Consider the following 19,001-nt stretch of genomic DNA (forward strand, 5'->3'; position numbering starts at 1 on the left):
CGATGTGCAGGGTCGGTGTATTGGCCGTGATAAATTGCCACCAATTGGAAAAATTAAAAAATATATATTTCAAAAAAGACCAGGAAACCTGGCTGATTCCCTTTCTCTCTCTAACCCAGGGAATCACTGGACAGTGATCAGGAGCAGGAAACCTGGCTGATTTCCCCTCTCTCTCTCTAACCCAGGGAATCACTGGACAGTGATCAGGAGCAGGAACCCTGGCTGATTTCCCCTCTCTCTCTAACCCAGGGATCACTGGACAGTGATCAAGAGCAGGAACCCTGGCTGATTTCCCCTCTCTCTCTCTAACCCAGGGAATCACTGGACAGTGATCAGGAGCAGGAACACTGGCTGATTTCCCCTCTCTCTCTAACCCAGGGATCACTGGACAGTGATCAGGAGCAGGAACGCTGGCTGATTTCCGCTCTCTCTAACCCAGGGATCACTGGACAGTGATCAGGAGCATGAACCCTGGCTGATGGTTGGGGGGGTTAGTGTGGGATGGGGATGGTTGGGGGAGTTGTTGGTGGGGGTGGGGATGGTTGGGGGGGTGGGGCTGGTTGGGGGGGTGTTGATGGGGGTGGGGATGGTTGGGGGGGGTTGATGGGGGTGGGGATGGTTGGGGGGTGTTGATGGGGGTGGGGATGGTTGGGGGGGGTTGATGGGGGTGGGGATGGTTGGGGGGTGTTGATGGGGGTGGGGATGGTTGGGGGGTGTTGATAGGGGTGGGGATGGTTGGGGGGTGTTGATAGGGGTGGGGATGGTTGGGGGGGGTGTTGATGGGGGTGGGGTTGGTTTGGGGGGTGTTGATGGGGGTGGGGCTGGTTGGGGAGGTGTTGATGGGGGTGGGGATGGTTGGGGGGTGTTGATGGGGGTGGGGATGGTTGGGGGGTGTTGATAGGGGTGGGGATGGTTGGGGGGGTGTTGATGGGGGTGGGGTTGGTTGGGGGGGGTGTTAATGGCGGTGGGGATGTTTGGGGGGGGTGTTGATGGGTGTGGGGGATGTTGGGGGGGTGTTGATGGGGGTGGGGATGTTTGGGAGGGGGTTGATGGGGATGTTTGGGGGAGGTGTTGATAGGGTGGGGATGTTTGGGGGGTGTTGATGGGGGTGGGGTTGGTTGGGGGGGTGTTGATGGGGATGTGGTTGGTTGGGGGGGGTGTTGATGGGGGTGGGGATGTTTGGGGGGTGTTGATGGGGGTGGGGTTGGTTGGGGGGGTGTTGATGGTGGTGGGGTTGGTTGGGGGGGTGTAGATGGGGGTGGGGATGTTTGGGGGGGGTTGATGGGGGTGGGGATGTTTGGGGGAGGTGTTGATGGGGTGGGGATGTTTGGGGGGTGTTGATGGGGGTGGGGTTGGTTGGGGGAGTGTTGATGGGGTGGGGATGTTTGGGGGGTGTTGATGGGGGTGGGGTTGGTTGGGGGAGTGTTGATGGGGTGGGGATGTTTGGGGGGTTGATGGGGTGGGGTTGGTTGGGGGGGTGTAGATGGGGGTGGGGATGTTTTTTGGGGGGGTTGATGGGGGTGGGGATGTTTGGGGGAGGTGTTGATGGGAGTGGGGATGTTTGGGGGTGTTGATGGGGGTGGGGTTGGTTTGGGGTGGTGTTGATGGGGGTGGGGTTGGTTGGGGGAGTGTTGATGGGGGTGGGGCTGGTTGGGGGGGTGTTGGTGGGGTTGGTTGGGGGGGTGTTGATGGGGATGTGGTTGGTTTGGGAGGGGTGTTGATGGGGTGGGGTTGGTTTGGGGGGTGTTGATGGGGGTGGGGATGGTTGGGGGGTTAGGGTGGGTGGGGTTGGTTGGGGGGGTTAGGGTGGGTGGGGTTGGTTGGGGGGGTTAGGGTGGGGGTGGGGGTGGTTGGAGGGGTTAGGTTGGGGTGGGGGTGAGCATGTACCAGCGGTTTTGTCACGACTCTTTGGCTGACTCTGACAGAGATTGGGAGGTACGGTGCCCAGGGGTGTAGTGAAGATTCTGAGTCCATCCCAGGACTGACCCGCTAAACACCCTGCGTGAAACTGCCATTGCTACCTCAGAGCCCGCGGTTTGCAAAGCCCTGAATTAGGGGTGCTGGTGGTGGATCTCGGGGAAAGTCGCACATAAGGTAGCTCCAGCCTCGTTTTTTAGCCCGGTTTCCGGGGGAACTTGGTTGACAAACCCGGCCCATCTAACTGTATTTTGCAAGAAGAGTCGAAAGCCGTGAAGAAGAATGTTGGAAAGAGGCCTACGAGTGTTAGCCCTGCAGCGGAGACGGAGAAGGTGTGCAGCTGATTGGGAGCAAAGGTGGCGGAGGCGATCCCGTCGAATGGAGCTGCACCTGTCACGGTACAAACACTGACGGAGGTGATGGCACTCGGGTTCGATGGACAATCTGGCAACACTTTGGGAGGGAGGAAGGGAGATGATGGAGATCCTCAGAAAGTTGGTTGAGGAGACACTGGGGCTGATACGAGAGAGATTGGGAAGGACCGCGGAGGGGGAAAGGAGCACGGAGAGGTGCAGCAGGGGGTGGAGGAGACCTTGTCGCGTCCAGCCAACCTCGCTGGAAGCTGAGCTGCTGGTGGTGGAGGAGAGGAATAAGTTTCTGAGGGTGGAGGTTGAGGTCCTGGAGAACTCGTCGGGGAGGCAGAACCTCAGGATCGCGGTGTTGACGGAGGGCCTGAGGCCGGCCCAGTTCTTTGCTCAGATGTTTGCAAAGTTGAACAGGGGGGAGGAATAGCTGCCCCCTTCTGAGCTGGATGGGACTCTCCAAACACTCTAGATGCGGCGAGGGGCGAATGAGCCGCCATGGGCGGTGATCATCTGTTTCCACAGTTACCGGAAGAAGGAACCTGAAATGGGCTAAAGAAAACCGGGATGCAAGGTGGGAAGACAGCAGCATTCGGATTTATCCGGATGTTGGGGCGGAGCTGATAAAGGGGTGTGCAGCCTTTAATAAGGTGTCGTCAGCGTTGTACAGGAGTGGAGTGCGTTTTGGTGTGGTGTACCCGGCGAGGTTGAGAATCACACACAACTCAAAGGATCATTTCTTCAAGATGGCGGAGGAGGCGGAGGCTTTTGTCAAAGAACAAGAAGCTGGACTGAATTGAGTGGGATTTCAGTGGGTGTTGATGGGATGGGAATGATTGGGGATGCTTTAATATTTTTGGTTAACAGGAGTTGATTGTTCTGTATTGGAGTGTAAATGTTGTGGGGTGATGGGGGGAGTGGGGGGGGGGGCGGGGAGACAAAGAATATGGGGCAATGAGGGAGGCAGTAAGGTGGATAATACATGGCCCAAGATGGAAGGTTGAAAAGTGTAAAGCATTTGGTTTTGATTATTCCTTTGTAGTGTGGTTCGGGAGGGGGAGTTTCTATCTCACTGCAGTTAGATCTGAGCTAGTGAAGCAGAGTGAGATGGGGGGAGGGGCCTGTTGGACCTGTTCGGATAGGTTTCACTGAGCCTAGAGGGTTTGTTTGGTCAGCGGAGAGGGGTGGTAAGAAGAGAGCATTGTTCGCTGGGAGGTAGCTGGCAGGTTTCTGAGTTAGGGGAGGAGGGAAGGGGGAAGGGTAGATTGCTGACGGTGACCAGGAGGTTTTCTTTGTCTCACTGAATAGGTGGGCCATCTGGGGTGGGCCTCGGTTCCAGGAACTTGGAATAAGGAGGGGATAATCCCTCGCGGTGGAAATGGCGGACTTGAGAGGAGGGGGAGTGAGAGACCCCCCGATCAGACTAGTCACGTGGAACGTTGGGGGTTTGGGGGGCCGGGAGAAACGATCGAGAGTTTTCTCTCCTGTGAAGAATTTAAGGGCCGATGTGGGGCTTCTGCAGGAGACCCAGCTGTGGGCGAGGGATCAGACACGGCTTCGGAGGGGCTGGCTGAGGCAGGTGTTTCACTCGGGATTTGATAGTAGGGCCCGGGGTGGGGGTGATCTTAATTCACAGAAGAGTCTATTTTCTTGGGGCAAGGGTCATGCGGATCAGGGAGGTAGGTACGATATAGTCACTGAGACGCTGGACGGTAAGTTAGTGGTGCAGGTCAATGTGTACGCCCCAAACTGGGACGATGTAACATTGATGAGAAGGTTGTTGACAGCTGTACCAGACTTGGACTCGCATCAGTTAATTTTGGGGGGAGACATCCGTCTTGAATCTGAAATTGGACCAGTCTCAGCCGAGGTCGTTCGGGGGTGGCAATGGTGCTGTTGACGTTTATGGAGGAGATGGGGGGTGTGGGGGGAGGGAGGGGGCAGATCCGTGACGGTGTGTGCACCCTGGGGGTAAAGAATTTTATTTTTTCTCCCCAGCACATAAAGTATATTCGAGGATCAATTTTTTTTATGATGGGAAAGTCTCTGCTGCCTGGGGTGAGGAAAGCTGAACACTCACCGATAGTCATCTCAGACCCTGCTCCACATCGAGTAGATTTGGTATTAGAAATAGGTTCGGTACAACGTCCTGCATGGAGGCTGAATGTGGGGTTATAGGCGGATTTGGGGTTCTGTGCACGGATATCGAGAGTGATAGACGAGTATGTGAGGTTTTATAGGAATGGGTTGGTCTCACCCTCGATTCTGTGGGAGACGCTGAAAGCAGTGATTAGAGGGGAGATAATTTTGTTCAAAGTGCATATGGGTAGGGAGGCTAAGGAGGAACGCCAAAAGTTGGTAGATGGCATCTTGGACGTAGACCGCCGATACTCGATTGACCCAACCCCAGAGCTCCGAGCTACCAGAAAGAAGCTGCGGATGCAGTTTGATCTATTATCCATGGATAAGGCGGTGCACCAGCTGTGGTGCATGAGGGGGATATCGCATGGGTATGGGGAGAAGGCCAGTCACCTCTTGGCTTGCCAGTTGAGGCGGCTGGCCACCTCACGAGAGATTATCCAGGTCAGAGACTGGGGTGGCGGGCTGGTGCCTGCTCTGGACAAAGTTGATGGAGCGGCCGAGGGAGAGATCGGGTATGTCAGAGTTTTTGGAGGCCTTTGAGTTTCCTGAGGTGGGGAGGAACAACGTGAAGGGGTGGAGGGGCCATTGTGCACAGAAGAGGTCTCGACAGCAATTTGGTGGATGCAGATAGGTAACACCCCCATGGAACGTGGGTCGCAAAGCCTTATTTCTCTATCTAATGTGGACGGCAAGATATTGGCCAAGGTCTGAGCTCTGTGACTGGGACCATGGCTTCCTCACGTTATCAGGGAAGATCAGACAGGTTTTGTCAAAGATCGTATAACGTGTGGTGATTGCTGAATGTGGAGCTCTCTCCATCTGAGGAGCCTGGTCCAGAGGCAATTGTCGCATATACGTTAGTGTGTAGAAAAATATAATAATAATAATAATTGCTTATTGTCACAAGTGGGCTTCAATGAAGCTACTGTGAAAAGCCCCTAGTTGCCACATTCCGGCGCCTGTTCGGGGAGGCTGGTACGGGAATTGGACACGCGCTGCTGGCCTTGTTCTGCATTACAAGCCAGCTGTTTAGCCCACTGTGCTAAAACTGCCCCTATATATATTTACATCACACTAAAAAGTGCCTTTGGCCATCGCCTTGAGGTTTTCAGACTGGTGGAGGGAGATAGTGAGGGGAGGGGTGATGATGATTTCTTACTTTATGTGACGGACCCGATCCCCACCATGGACAATGTGGGACTGCTGAGTGTGGTGGTATGTATTAGGGGTAATACGGTACGCCACGTGTCGACAGGCTATTGGTGGAGGGATGCCAGGTCCTGATAGGATCTGCCCCTACTGGACTCCACCCAGAAATGCCGGTAAAAGAACCCAGCTTTTCCCTCCATTTCCCTCAGCAGCTGCATTCTGTAACCACGCTGCTGGGGGTAAAGTTCTGCTTAATAAAGCCTTCAATTGACATTACCTCAACCTACCTCGCGTCATATTGACGGTGCTACAATTTATTAAGCAGAATTTAAATTGAAGAAAACGACGTGGGAACATGGAGCTCCGAATCACCCCGGAGTGCCTGCGCATCGCACCCCAAGCAGCTAACTCGACATCTATCTTCAAGCACTGGCTGGCATGCTTTGAGGGCTACCTCCGAACGGCCCCCGGCACACCCACAGACGATCTAAAGATGCAGGTCCTCTATTCCAGGGTGAGTCCTGACGTCTACTCCCTTATCGAAGACGAGGACGGTTTCACCGGTGCCATCGCCGCGCTGAAGGATATCTACATCGGGCCCGCCAACCAGGATTTTTCTCGCTACCAGCTCGCCACACGACGGCAATTTCCGGGGGAATCGCTGGACGAGTTTTGTAACGCCCTGCAGATCCTGGGTCGAAACTGCAACTGCCCGGCGGTAATAGCGAGTGAACACACAGAGCTCCTGGTCCGCGATGCGTAGGTGGCAGGTTTGGCCTCTTCCCAGATCCGCCAGAGGCTTCTGGAGAAAGAATCTCTGGGACGTACAGAAGCTCGGGCCCTGGCGGCATCCCTCGATGTGGCCTCGCGTAACGCCCGCGCCTACGCCCCAGACAGCACTACAGCCCCTTGGGCTCCGTGGACCCCCGCTGCGGTCGACTCTCCGACACCCTCCCCCCCCCCCACCCCCGCAAACCTGCTCAACTTCATGCTCAACTTCAACAACCACGTCTGGCTTCGACGACCCTCGACCAGTCGCGACCACGGACGCTCCAGACTGTAACCACTACAGTCCTAGTGAATAGCTACGAGACGCCGTGTCTTATCGACTCTGGGAGCACAGAGAGCTTCATTTATCCGGACACGGTAAGGCGCTGTTCCCTCGTAATTCGGCCAAGCACCCAGAACATTTTACTGCCGGCGGGATCCCACTCCATTCAGATCACGGGGTTCTGCATCGCTAACCTAACGGTGCAGGGGCGGGAGTTCCGAAATTACCGGCTGTATGTCCTCCCCCATCTCTGCGCGCCCACACTGCTAAACTTTGGAAAAAGTGAATTATTTCCAATAGATCCCCTCGAGGAGTGGGGGTGGGGGGGGGGGGGGTGTAATCTGTGTGTGTCACCCTTTTGTAAGGCTGGTTCCAGCATTAGGCCCAAGTAGCCCGGGATTGGGCTCGTCCCATAAACTGAACTGCACGAGCTTGGTGTGGAGGGTCAGGACCGACCTGCAGAGGTGGGACAATCTTCCTCTGCCTATGGTGGGCCGCCTCCTACTTCAAGGTATCGTGGTCCACATTAAGATTGCCTTAACCCTTCTCTTCACCGACAGCAAGTGCATTGGACCTGGCGAGTGGGGTCGGTTTCCATGGTCACTCATTCTCTATCTCACCTTGTACTTTGTAAACTATCAGCCACACCGACTGATTTGAATCTGTAACTCACCCTCAAGAATGACCAAGTTCTGGAGCAAATTGACCAGATCCTGATCCCTCTGGCTACGCTGTTGGAGAAGATACTGAGGGATAGGATCTATTCACATTTGGAAGAAAATAGACTTATCAGTGATAGGCAGCATGGTTTTGTGCAGGGAAGGTCATGTCTTACAAACCTAATAGAATTCTTTGAGGAAGTGACAACGTTAATTGATGAGGGAAGGGCTGTAGATGTCATATACATGGACTTCAGTAAGGCGTTTGATAAAGTTTCCCATGGCAGGTTAATGGAAAAAGTGAAGTCGTATGGGGTTCAGGGTGTATTAGCTAGATGGATAAAGAACTGGCTGGGCAACAGGAGACAGAGAGTAGTGGTGGAAGGGAGTGTCTCAAAATGGAGAAAGGTGACTAGTGGTGTTCCACAGGGAGCCATGCTCGGACCACTGTTGTTTGTGATATACATAAATGATCTGGACGAAGGTATAGGTGGTCTGATTAGCAAGTTTGCAGATGATACTAAGATTGGTGGAGTTGCAGATAGCGAGGAGGACTGTCAGAGAATACAGCAAAATATAGATAGATTGGAGAGTTGGGCAGAGAAATGGCAGATGGAGTTCAATCCAGGCAAATGCGAGGTGATGCATTTTGGAAGATCTAATTCAAGAGCGGACTATACGGTCAATGGAAGAGTCCTGGGGAAAATTGATGTACAGAGAGATCTGGGAGTTCAGGTTCATTGTACCCTGAAGATGGCAACGCAGGTCGATAGAGTGGTCAAGAAGACATACAGCATGCTTGGCTTCATCGGACGGGGTATTGAGTACAAGAGTCAGCAGGTCATGTTACAGTTGTATAGGACTTTGGTTAGGCCACATTTGGAATACTGCGCGCAGTTCTGGTCGCCACATTACCAGAAGGATGTGGATGCTTTAGAGAGGGTGCAGAGGAGGTTCACCAGGATGTTGCCTGGTATGCAGGGTGCTAGCTATGAAGAAATGTTGAGTAGATTAGGATTGTTTTTGTTGGAAAGACGGAGGTTGAGGGGGGACCTGATTGAGGTCTACAAAATTATGAGAGGTATGGACAGGGTGGATAGCAACAAGCTTTTTTTCCAAAAGTGGGGGTGTCAATTACAAGGGGTCACGATTTCAAGGTGAGAGGGGGAAAGTTTAAGGGAGATGTGCGTGGAAAGTTTTTTACGCAGAGGGTGGTGGGTGCCTGGAACGCTTTGCCAGCGGAGGTGGTAGAGGCGGGCACGATAGCATCATTCAAGATGCATCTAGACAGACATATGAACGGGCGGGGAACAGAGGGAAGTAGATCCTTGGAAAATAGGTGACAGGTTTTGATAAAGGATCTGGATCGACGCAGGCTGGGAGGGCCGAAGGGCCTGTTCCTGTGCTGTAATTTTCTTTGTTCTTTGTTCTTTATCTCAAGAGTGTCTCCAACTCAGTGACTCTGTGAAACAGAGACATCTACTTCGGATGTGTTCACTCGGCACAGTCTGTTGTATCTTAGTCTAGATTATTTATAGATTATTTACTTTTTAGTGTGATGTCAATTTTTATTTTTCGACACATTAACTTATAAACTCACTTGGCCGGACAGCTGGTTTGTGATGCAGAGCGAGGTCCGCAGCGTGGGTTCAATCCCCGTACCGGCTGAGGTTATTAATAAAGGCCCCGCCTTCTCAACCTCGCCCCTCGCCTGAGGTGTGGTGACCCTCAGGTTAAACCACCACCGGTCAGCTCCCCCCCTCAAAGGGGAAAGCAGCCTATGGCCACCTGGGACTTCCATTTTTCACAGCAAGCCAGTGGTAACTTTAGCACTGAATTGTGTTTCAAAGTCAACACTGGCCAGACCGGGGTCCACCACATGCCTGAGCCACATCGACAGTTTGAGTACAGTTGGCGCCGAGAATCAGTTGAAGTGTCTTGGTGCCTTTGCCTGTGAGATGACTAATCAGGGGTGCTCATTGAGCTCACACTTCTGTGAACATCCAGCCCACTTCTCCGCCAGACAGCCCCGACAGACAGAGCCATCTCTCCTCTTCCAAACATTCAAACCTTCAACTTTCCTCCACAGTTTTTAAAGTTCTGAGTTAAATTCCAAATGTTAAACTAAGTTTTAATTTGAGATATACTCACTCCACTTAACCAGCAAATTCCCAACCTTTGTAAAAAGAAAAATCCTGCAGATGCCGGAAGTCTAGAATAAAAATAAGAAAAGCGTTAGAAATACTCAGCAGGTCCAGCAGTATCTGTGGAGAGAGAAACAGATTTTTTTTAATTTTTCCAATTAAGTGGCAATTTAGCGTGGCATACCCTGCACATCTTGGGGTTGTGGGGGTGAGACCCACGCAGACACGGGAAGAATGTGCAAAGTTCACACAGACAGTGACCCGGAACTGGGATCGAACCCGCCCTCTACCACCATGTAACCCGTGGAAGATCCCGCTAGTGAGAACATCCGATTGTTTAAACGGTCCGGAATTAAAAGTGTTTGTGCAATGATGTGACACAAGGATGATCATTTACCTCTGACCCCCTCGTTCAAACTCACACCTGGTCTCTTGCCAACAAATGACATTTGATCGGCAGTTTGAACTTTTTTATCTGTCAAAATTCTCCTCGGAAATGTTTGGATGTAAGGTCACATGATTTTGGCAATAACACTGCTGAGAGAGAGAGAGAGAGAAAGTGTCATTTTGGAAGTATAGGTTTGCAGTCCACAGAGGTACAGACAAACCAGAGCTTTATTGGAAAGGTGTTTTCACACAGGCTGCTAGAATAGACTACTAGCCTGCCCAAACAGGCCATGAAGTCATCAGTACAGCACATGATCGAACTTTTAAAATTACCTTGTTCCAACTAGGAACAAACATGAATTGGGAGGGAGAAAAAGAGAGAGACAGTGTGAGACTGGGGGAGCAAGAGACATTATGGGAAGGAGAGAGAGAGAAAGAGACTGGGGGAGAGAGAGAGAGCGAGAGAGAGAGAAAGAGGTTGGGGGAGAGAGGGAGAAAGAGATTGAAGGAGAGAGAGAGTGAGAAAGAGGCTGGGGAGTGAGAGAAAAAGATACTGAGGAAGAGAGAGAGAGAGAAAGAGATTGAGTGAGAAAGAGGATGGGGGAGAGAGAGAAACTGGGTGAGAAAGAGAGAGAGAGACAGACTGGGTGAGAGAGTGAGGAAGAGACTGAGGGAGAGAGGGAGAGACTGGGGAAAGAGAGAAACATCAGGCCCACTCAGTATTTTAGGAAATATGTGGGGCGGCATGGTGGCGCAGTGGTTAGCACTACAGCCTCACAGCGCTGAGGTCCCAGGTTCGATCCCGGTTCTGGGTCACTGTCCGGGTGGAGATTGCACATTCTCCCCGTGTCTGCGTGGGTTTCGCCCCCACAACCCAAAGATGTGTCTACCCAAACATGGTTAAAGGATGTTCACGACTGGGAGTTAAGTATCCGAGGGTATCAAACTATTCGGAAGTACAGAGTGGATGGTAAGGGAGGTGGTGTAGCTCTGTTATTTAAGGATGACATCCGGGCAATAGTAAGGGATGACATCGGTGCTATGGGGGATAAGGTTGAATCCATTTGGGTGGAAATCAGGAATAGTAAGGCGAAAAAGTCACTGATAGGAGTAGTCTATAGGCCACCAAATAGTAACATTATGGTGGGGCAGGCAATAAACAAAGAAATAACTGATGCATGTAGAAATGGTACAGCAGTTATCATGGGGGATTTTAATCTACATGTTGATTGGTTTAACCAGATCGGTCAAGGCAGCCTTGAGGAGGAGTTTATAGAATGTATCCGCGATAGTTTCCTAGAACAATATGTAATGGAACCTACGAGGGAACAAGCGGTCCTAGATCTGGTCCTGTGTAATGAGACAGGATTGATTCAGGATCTCATAGTTAGGGATCCTCTCGGAAGGAGCGATCACAATATGGTGGAATTTAAAATACAGATGGAGGGTGAGAAGGTAAAATCAAGCACTAGTGTTTTGTGCTTAAACAAAGGAGATTACAATGGGATGAGAGAAGAACTAGCTAAGGTGGACTGGGAGCAAAGACTTGATGGTGAAACAGTTGAGGAACAGTGGGGAACCTTCCAAGTGGTTTTTCACAGTGCTCAGCAAAGGTTTACACCAACAAAAAGGAAGGACGGTAAAAAGAGGGAAAATCGACCGTGGATATCTAAGGAAATAAGGGAGAGTATCAAGTTGAAGGAAAAAACATACAAAGTAGCAAAGATCAGTGGGAGACTAGAGGACTGGGAAATCTTTAGGGGGCAACAGAAAGCTACTAAAAAAGCTATAAAGAAGAGTAAGATAGATTATGAGAGTAAACTTGCTCAGAATATAAAAACAGATAGTAAAAGTTTCTACAAATATATAAAACAAAAAAGAGTGGCTGAGGTAAATATTGGTCCTTTAGAGGATGAGAAGGGAGATTTAATAATGGGAGATGAGGAAATGGCTGAGGAACTGAACAGGATTTTTGGGTCGGTCTACACAGTGGAAGACACAAATAACATGCCAGTGACTGATGGAAATGAGGCTATGACAGGTGAGGACCTTGAGAGGATTGTTATCACCAAGGAGGTAGTGATGGGCAAGCTAATGGGGCTAAAGGTAGACAAGTCTCCTGGCCCTGATGGAATGCATCCCAGAGTGCTAAAAGAGATGGTTAGGGAAATTGCAAATGCACTAGTGATAATTTACCAAAATTCACTAGACTCTGGGGTGATCCCGGCGGATTGGAAATTAGCAAACGTGACACCACTGTTTAAAAAAGGAGGTAGGCAGAAAGCGGGTAATTATAGGCCAGTGAGCTTAACTTCGGTAGTAGGGAAGATGCTGGAATCTATCATCAAGGAAGAAATAGCGAGGCATCTGGATGGAAATTGTCCCATTGGACAGACGCAGCATGGGTTCATAAAGGGCAGGTCGTGCCTAACTAATTTAGTGGAATTTTTTGAGGACATTAACAGTGCGGTAGATAACGGGGAGCCAATGGATGTGGTATATCTGGATTTCCAGAAAGCCTTTGACAAGGTGCCACACAAAAGGTTGTTGCATAAGATAAAGATGCATGGCATTAAGGGGAAAGTAGTAGCATGGATAGAGGATTGGTTAATTAATAGAAAGCAAAGAGTGGGGATTAATGGGTGTTTCTCTGGTTGGCAATCAGTAGCTAGTGGTGTCCCTCAGGGATCAGTGTTGGGCCCACAACTGTTCACAATTTACATAGATGATTTGGAGTTGGGGACCAAGGCCAATGTGTCCAAGTTTGCAGACGACACTAAGATAAGTGGTAAAGCAAAAAGTGCAGAGGATACTGGAAGTCTGCAGAGGGATTTGGATAGGCTAAGTGAATGGGCTAGGGTCTGGCAGATGGAATACAATGTTGAAAAATGTGAGGTTATCCATTTTGGTAGGAATAACAGCAAAAGGGATTATTGTTTAAATGATAAAATATTAAAACATGCTGCTGTGCAGAGAGACCTGGGTGTGCTAGTGCATTGTTGCTGATTTTGCCTTAGTTCAATTGCTCTGTTTTATTACCTTTGCTCTTGAGTCGCCAGGTATCTTTATGATACCGCCACGAGGTTCAAGTCCGAGTAATGATCAATAATCCAATACACCGATTAGTAAGATTTAAATCAAAGCACATTTATTATACACAGGAATCGCTACTCATGCACAAATTCTACGTCTAAGCTACTTCTATAACTAACAGGCCTATACTTAACTTTCGGACTGGCCCACCAGGTCAGGGGAACAAATGGCCTTTCGTTCGGGTTCTGAGTCTGCGGGATTCGAAGTAGGTACGGACTGGTAGCTAGGAGCGCCTATCTCGTAGCGAGCGTTGAATTAAGACTGACGATTTCGATCTTCACTGCTCCGGTCATGGTCAATGTTGGTTCGTTGTTGCTGGGTGACCCGGGCAGGAAGAGGTGTGTGAAGAGTGCGAAGAGGTGGAGAAGAAGAGAGCGATTTGAACTTGGGGCTCAATTCTTATTGTCCCCAGGGGCTTCCCGCCTTTCGGGGCGGACCCTGTACCTGGTCCCAAGTGATTGGACTTCGTTCCAATCGCTTGGTTCGATTTTCTCCAATGCTGGAGCGGTTCCCTGATCGATGGGCGGTCTTGAGGTGCTCGTTCACCTCCTTTTGTGCAGGCTCCTGCTGGCGCTGGGGAGTCTGGCTTTGCTTTGTGTGTCTAAATGTTGCTTATTGTTCCCGGGGATTGCTCATCAGTATGCAGATGGCTGGTGTTTTGTTATACTGATGGTTGCTGGTATCGATGTTGTCTGGCCTTTCCAGAGGTAAATACACAGCCAACCTGCAGCTGCTGGTTTTTGTCTTGTTGGCTGACTTTCCCATCAGCCTTTGCCGTTCACCATTTTGAATCGGGAGTTGGCCATTTTAAGTGGCTACATTATGAGTTGCAAAAAGTTGGTTTTCAGGTGCAACAGGTGATTAAGAAGGCAAATGAAATTTTGTCCTTCATTGCTAGAGGGATGGAGTTTAAGACTAGGGAGGTTATGCTGCAATTGTATAAGGTGTTAGTGAGGCCACACCTGGAGTATTGTGTTCAGTTTTGGCCTCCTTACTTGAGAAAGGACGTACTGGCGCTGGAGGGTGTGCAGAGGAGATTCACTAGGTTAATCCCAGCGACTGGGACATGCGCCAGAGAAACTCGCCAATGCTCGCCCAATACTGGGGCATGTTCCGCGACATCTGAGCAAGGCCCACCTGTATCTGGGACACATCCCTCAGCATCTGGGACACACTCCAGCATCTGGGACACACACCCCAGCGTCTGGGACACACACCCCAGCGTCTGGGACACACACCCTTGCGTCTGGGACACACACCCCTGCGTCTGGGACACACACCCCAGCGTCTGGGACACACACCCCAGCGTCTGGGACACACACCCCTGCGTCTGGGACACACATCCCTGCGTCTGGGACACACACCCCAGCGTCTGGGGGACACACCCCAGCGTCTGGGGGACACACCCCAGAGTCTGGGACACACACCCCTGCGTCTGGGACACACACCCCTGCGTCTGGGACACACACCCCAGCGTCTGGGGGGGACACCCCTGCGTCTGGGACACACACCCCAGCGTCTGGGACACACACCCCAGCATCTGGGACACACACCCCAGCGCCTGGGGGACACACCCCAGCGCCTGGGGGACACACCCCAGCGTCTGGGGGGGACACCCCTGCGTCTGGGACACACACCCCAGCGTCTGGGACACACACCCCAGCGTCTAGGACACACACCCCAGCGTCTGGGACACACACCCCAGCATCTGGGACACACACCCCAGCGCCTGGGGGACACACCCCAGCGTCTGGGACACACACCCCAGCGTCTGGGGGACATATCCCTGCGCCTGGGACACACACCCCAGCGTCTGGGACACACACCCCAGCGTCTGGGACACACACCCCAGCGTCTGGGACACACACCCCTGCGCCTGGGACACACACCCCAGCGTCTGGGACACACACCCCAGCGTCTGGGGGACATATCCCTGCGCCTGGGACACACTGTCGAGACCCTAGCCATGGCCATCACTGACTGACCAACGCCTTGGACACCACAACTCATGCTGTTGATGTCTTGCACAGGCTCTCTCTCCACTGCGTTTGCCACCCTAGCAGTGTTGGCCTCTGTGCCACACGTTCCGCGCCATCTCCTGGGACTCCTCGGGCCCCGCCCTTGTCCCCACACCCGCGGAAAAACGCGCGCAAATCACTCTGGACTTACCTAGAGAAAGTCCAGGGTGATTCTGCGATTTGCAGGGGGGCAGCTCCGGCTGCCAATACGGGGCCCTGCACTTCTGGCTGGGGGGTCGCGCATGCGCAGGACGGCGGCCTATGTCGGCCGCCCCACGCAACATGGCCGCCCCACACCGCGGATTGACAGCAAAAAGATGGCCCCCCCCCCACATCGCGAGCGCCCGTGGATCGGTAACCCCCGATCGATAGCCTGGCCATCCTGGAGGCCGCCCGGTGAATGATCCCGCCCCGCCCCCCCCCCCACCAGGGCGGCCGTGGACTGAGTCTGCAGCCGCCACGCCGAGTGCCCGCCGGGGGAACCATGAGAGAACCACCATGAGGGAACGGCTGCACTCGGCGAATCGCCGCGGGGGCTTCTTTCAATGGCCCCCGACCGGCGCCGCGGCGGCCTCGCGCGCCCGATTGGCGGCGATTCTCCGGGGACTGGGGAACCGCGGGAGTAGCATCGGACCCGATCTCGGGTTGGACGCCCATTCTCAGCCCCCGCGCCGAGCGCGATTTGGCGGCGGAGGCTCAGAGAATCCCGCCTGGCTCAGCCAGCTATGGGCCTGCTGGAGTGTCGCTGACATCCCCATCTGCATCTTACGGCTTCTCCCTATCAACTGGAACAACTCCGGGTAAACTTGGTCCACAGGCTGAGCATCTGACTGATTCCTGGGATCTAGTAAACCTCCGACTGCTGTCTCGCCTGGGCGTTCCTGCCTCCGGCTAATGTGCATCAGCAACTGTGTGGTGCTCACGAGACTGGACCCCAGAAGCCTGTTCACTACATCCAGCGAGGTACGGGTCTCTGTGCTGGTGGAGGGTGGGTGTGACAGCTGTGACGTCTCGAGATCCACAGCCCTCAACCGCTCCTCATACAACAAGCTCTTGATTCCAGGGATCATTCTTGTGAGCCTCCTCTGGACCGTTTCCAAGGCCAACACATCCGTCCTTAGATACGGGGCCCAAAACTGCTCACAATGCTCCAAATGGGGTCTGACCAGAGCCGAATACAGCCTCAGAAGTACATCCCTGGTCTTGTATTCTAGCCCTCTCGACATGAATGTTAACTTTGCATTTGCCTTAACTGCCGACTGAACCTGCACGTTACACCTTCAGTGACGGAATAACAAGGAATGTTTTCACTCAGACAGTGGAGAATCTTTGAAATTCTCGACCTCAGAGAGCCATGGAAGCTCAGTCACTGAGTATATTCAAGACAGAAATCGGTAGATCAAGAGAAATGGCGATAGTGCAAGATGATGGCATTGCGACAGCTGATCAGCCATTATCCAGTTAAATGGCAGGGCAGACTCTCCGGGATGAATGGCCGAATTCTGCTCCTCTGTTCCTGTGTTGAGTTCTGGGCAATGCACCTGAGGCTGGGGATATTAACCATGGAGGGGGCGCAATGCAGATTCACCAGAATCAGGGCTTAAAGAGTAAAATTCTAAGTACAGCAGATTAAGCAAGATGGATGGAGAATAAACTATTTCCTCTGTTGGGGAGGACAGATGTGAACAAAGGGAGTATAAATTTGATACGGTAGCAGGACATAGGTTGAGATGTATCCAAGGATACAGAGGGAAGTGAGAGTGGAAATTGCAGAGCCAGAGACCATATAACCTGGACTGTAACCGCACTCCCAATCTGTCCTACCACCGTCCCCACCCTCTTAATAAAAACAAAACACTGCAGATTCTGGAAATCTGAAATAGAAACCGAAAGCGCTGCGAAAACTCAGCAGGTCTGACAGCGGCTGTGGAGAGGGACACAGATTTAACGTTCCAGGTTGAATCTCCTTTGGAACTTGAAATGTAAACTCCTGTATCTCTCCCCATACGTGCTGCCTGACCTGCTGCGTTTCTTTCCAGCATTTTGGGCTCAATTATCAGGTTTTACTGTTTGCAATATCTGACAATCTCTGTTTCTCCTTCCTTTCTACCACACAGAACACCCTGGAAAAGTGCAGCGTTTGCTCGAAGCCAATCATGGAGCGGATCTTGCGAGCAACCGGGAAAGCCTATCACCCTCAATGCTTCACCTGTGTGATGTGTCACCGCAGTCTCGATGGGATCCCCTTCACTGTCGATGCATCCAATCAGATTCACTGCATCGAGGATTTCCACAAGTATGTACCTGAAGCAATATCTCACTGAATTGATCTTCCAAGAAACGTCATCAGCAATTCTTCACTACTAATTTAATCAATGGTATTACCATCCCAGACCAGAACCTAACAGTGATGAGGATGCTGGACCAGAAACCCAATACTTTAGTTCATTTTAAGACTGTGCAGAAAGATCGATCGCTCCAGGAGTGATTGCATGAAGCAGTCGGGATTTGGTATTTCTAAAACACAGTGTTATTATAAATACAATATTAAACTTTTAACCTCACACCCACAGAACAGCTTACACTTAGTCGTTAACACTACAACTCAATTCCCCATTAAACAACAAGTCAAGAAACATACAACCTTTAGGAATCAGCAGGGCGTAGACTAATACTTGCTTCACAGAACAGATTCTGGCTCTGATTAGAACCTGAAGGTGCTGACTCTCACTGGGCGACAGTTCCTGAAGGTGCTGACTCTCACTGGGCGACAGTTCCTGAAGGTGCTGACTCTCACTGGGACACATTTCCTGAAGGTGCTGACTCTCACTGGGACACAGTTCCTGAAGGTGCGGACTCTCACTGGGACACAGTTCCTGAAGGTGCTGACTCTCACTGGGACACAGTTCTTGAAGGTGCTGACTCTCACTGGGGACAGTTCCTGATGGTGCTGACTCTCACTGGGCACAGTTCCTGAAGGTGCTGACTCTCACTGAGCGACAGTTCCTGAAGGTGCTGACTCTCACTGGGACACAGTTCCTGAAGGTGCTGACTCTCACTGGGGACAGTTCATGAAGGTGCTTGCTCTCACCGGGGGACAGTTCCTGAAGGTGCTGACTCTCACTGGGGACAGTTCATGAAGGTGCTGGCTCTCACTGGGACACAGTTCCTGAAGGTGCTGACTCTCACTGGGACACAGTTCTTGAAGGTGCTGACTCTCACTGGGGGACAGTTCCTGAAGGTGCTGACTCTCACTGGGACACAGTTCCTGAAGGTGCTGACTCTCACTGGGACACAGTTCTTGAAGGTGCTGACTCTCACTGGGGACAGTTCCTGAAGGCGCTGACTCTCACTGGGACACAGTTCTTGAAGGTGCTGACTCTCACTGGGGGACAGTTCCTGAAGGTGCTGACTCTCACTGGGGACAGTTCCTGAAGGTGCTGACTCTCACTGGGACACAGTTCCTGAAGGTGCTGACTCTCACTGGGACACAGTTCTTGAAGGTGCTGACTCTCACTGGGGACAGTTCCTGAAGGCGCTGACTCTCACTGGGACACAGTTCTTGAAGGTGCTGACTCTCACTGGGGGACAGTTCCTGAAGGTGCTGACTCTCACTGGGGACAGTTCCTGAAGGTGCTGACTCTCACTGGGACACAGTTCCTGAAGGTGCTGACTCTCACTGGGACACAGTTCTTGAAGGTGCTGACTCTCACTGGGGACAGTTCCTGATGGTGCTGACTCTCACTGGGCACAGTTCCTGAAGGTGCTGACTCTCACTGGGGACAGTTCCTGAAGGTGCTGACTTTCACTGGGCGACAGTTCCTGAAGGTGCTGACTCTCACTGGGACACAGTTCCTGAAGGTGCTGACTCTCACTGGGGACAGTTCATGAAGGTGCTTGCTCTCACCGGGGGATAGTTCCTGAAGGTGCTGACTCTCACTGGCGACAGTTCATGAAGGTGCTGGCTCTCACTGCGACACAGATCCTGAAGGTGCTGACTCTCACTGGGACACAGTACCTGAAGGTGCTGACTCTCACTGGGGGACAGTTCCTGAAGGTGCTGACTCTCACTGGGACAC

General features: G+C 52.0%; 1 protein-coding gene across 5 annotated transcripts in view; it reads left to right on the plus strand.

Moving 5' to 3' along the window:
* lpp (LIM domain containing preferred translocation partner in lipoma) overlaps window positions 1-19,001 on the plus strand; it is a 672,742-nt gene that overhangs the window by 623,251 nt on the left and 30,490 nt on the right. For all 5 annotated transcript variants that reach the window (XM_072473629.1, XM_072473634.1, XM_072473633.1 and 2 more), the window contains one exon: window positions 17,040-17,218. In XM_072473629.1, coding sequence (XP_072329730.1) covers window positions 17,040-17,218 — 179 coding nt within the window. The remainder of the gene's footprint in view (window positions 1-17,039; window positions 17,219-19,001) is intronic.

Source organism: Scyliorhinus torazame, chromosome 14 (assembly GCF_047496885.1).
Source record: "Scyliorhinus torazame isolate Kashiwa2021f chromosome 14, sScyTor2.1, whole genome shotgun sequence".
Classification (NCBI taxonomy): domain Eukaryota; kingdom Metazoa; phylum Chordata; class Chondrichthyes; order Carcharhiniformes; family Scyliorhinidae; genus Scyliorhinus; species Scyliorhinus torazame.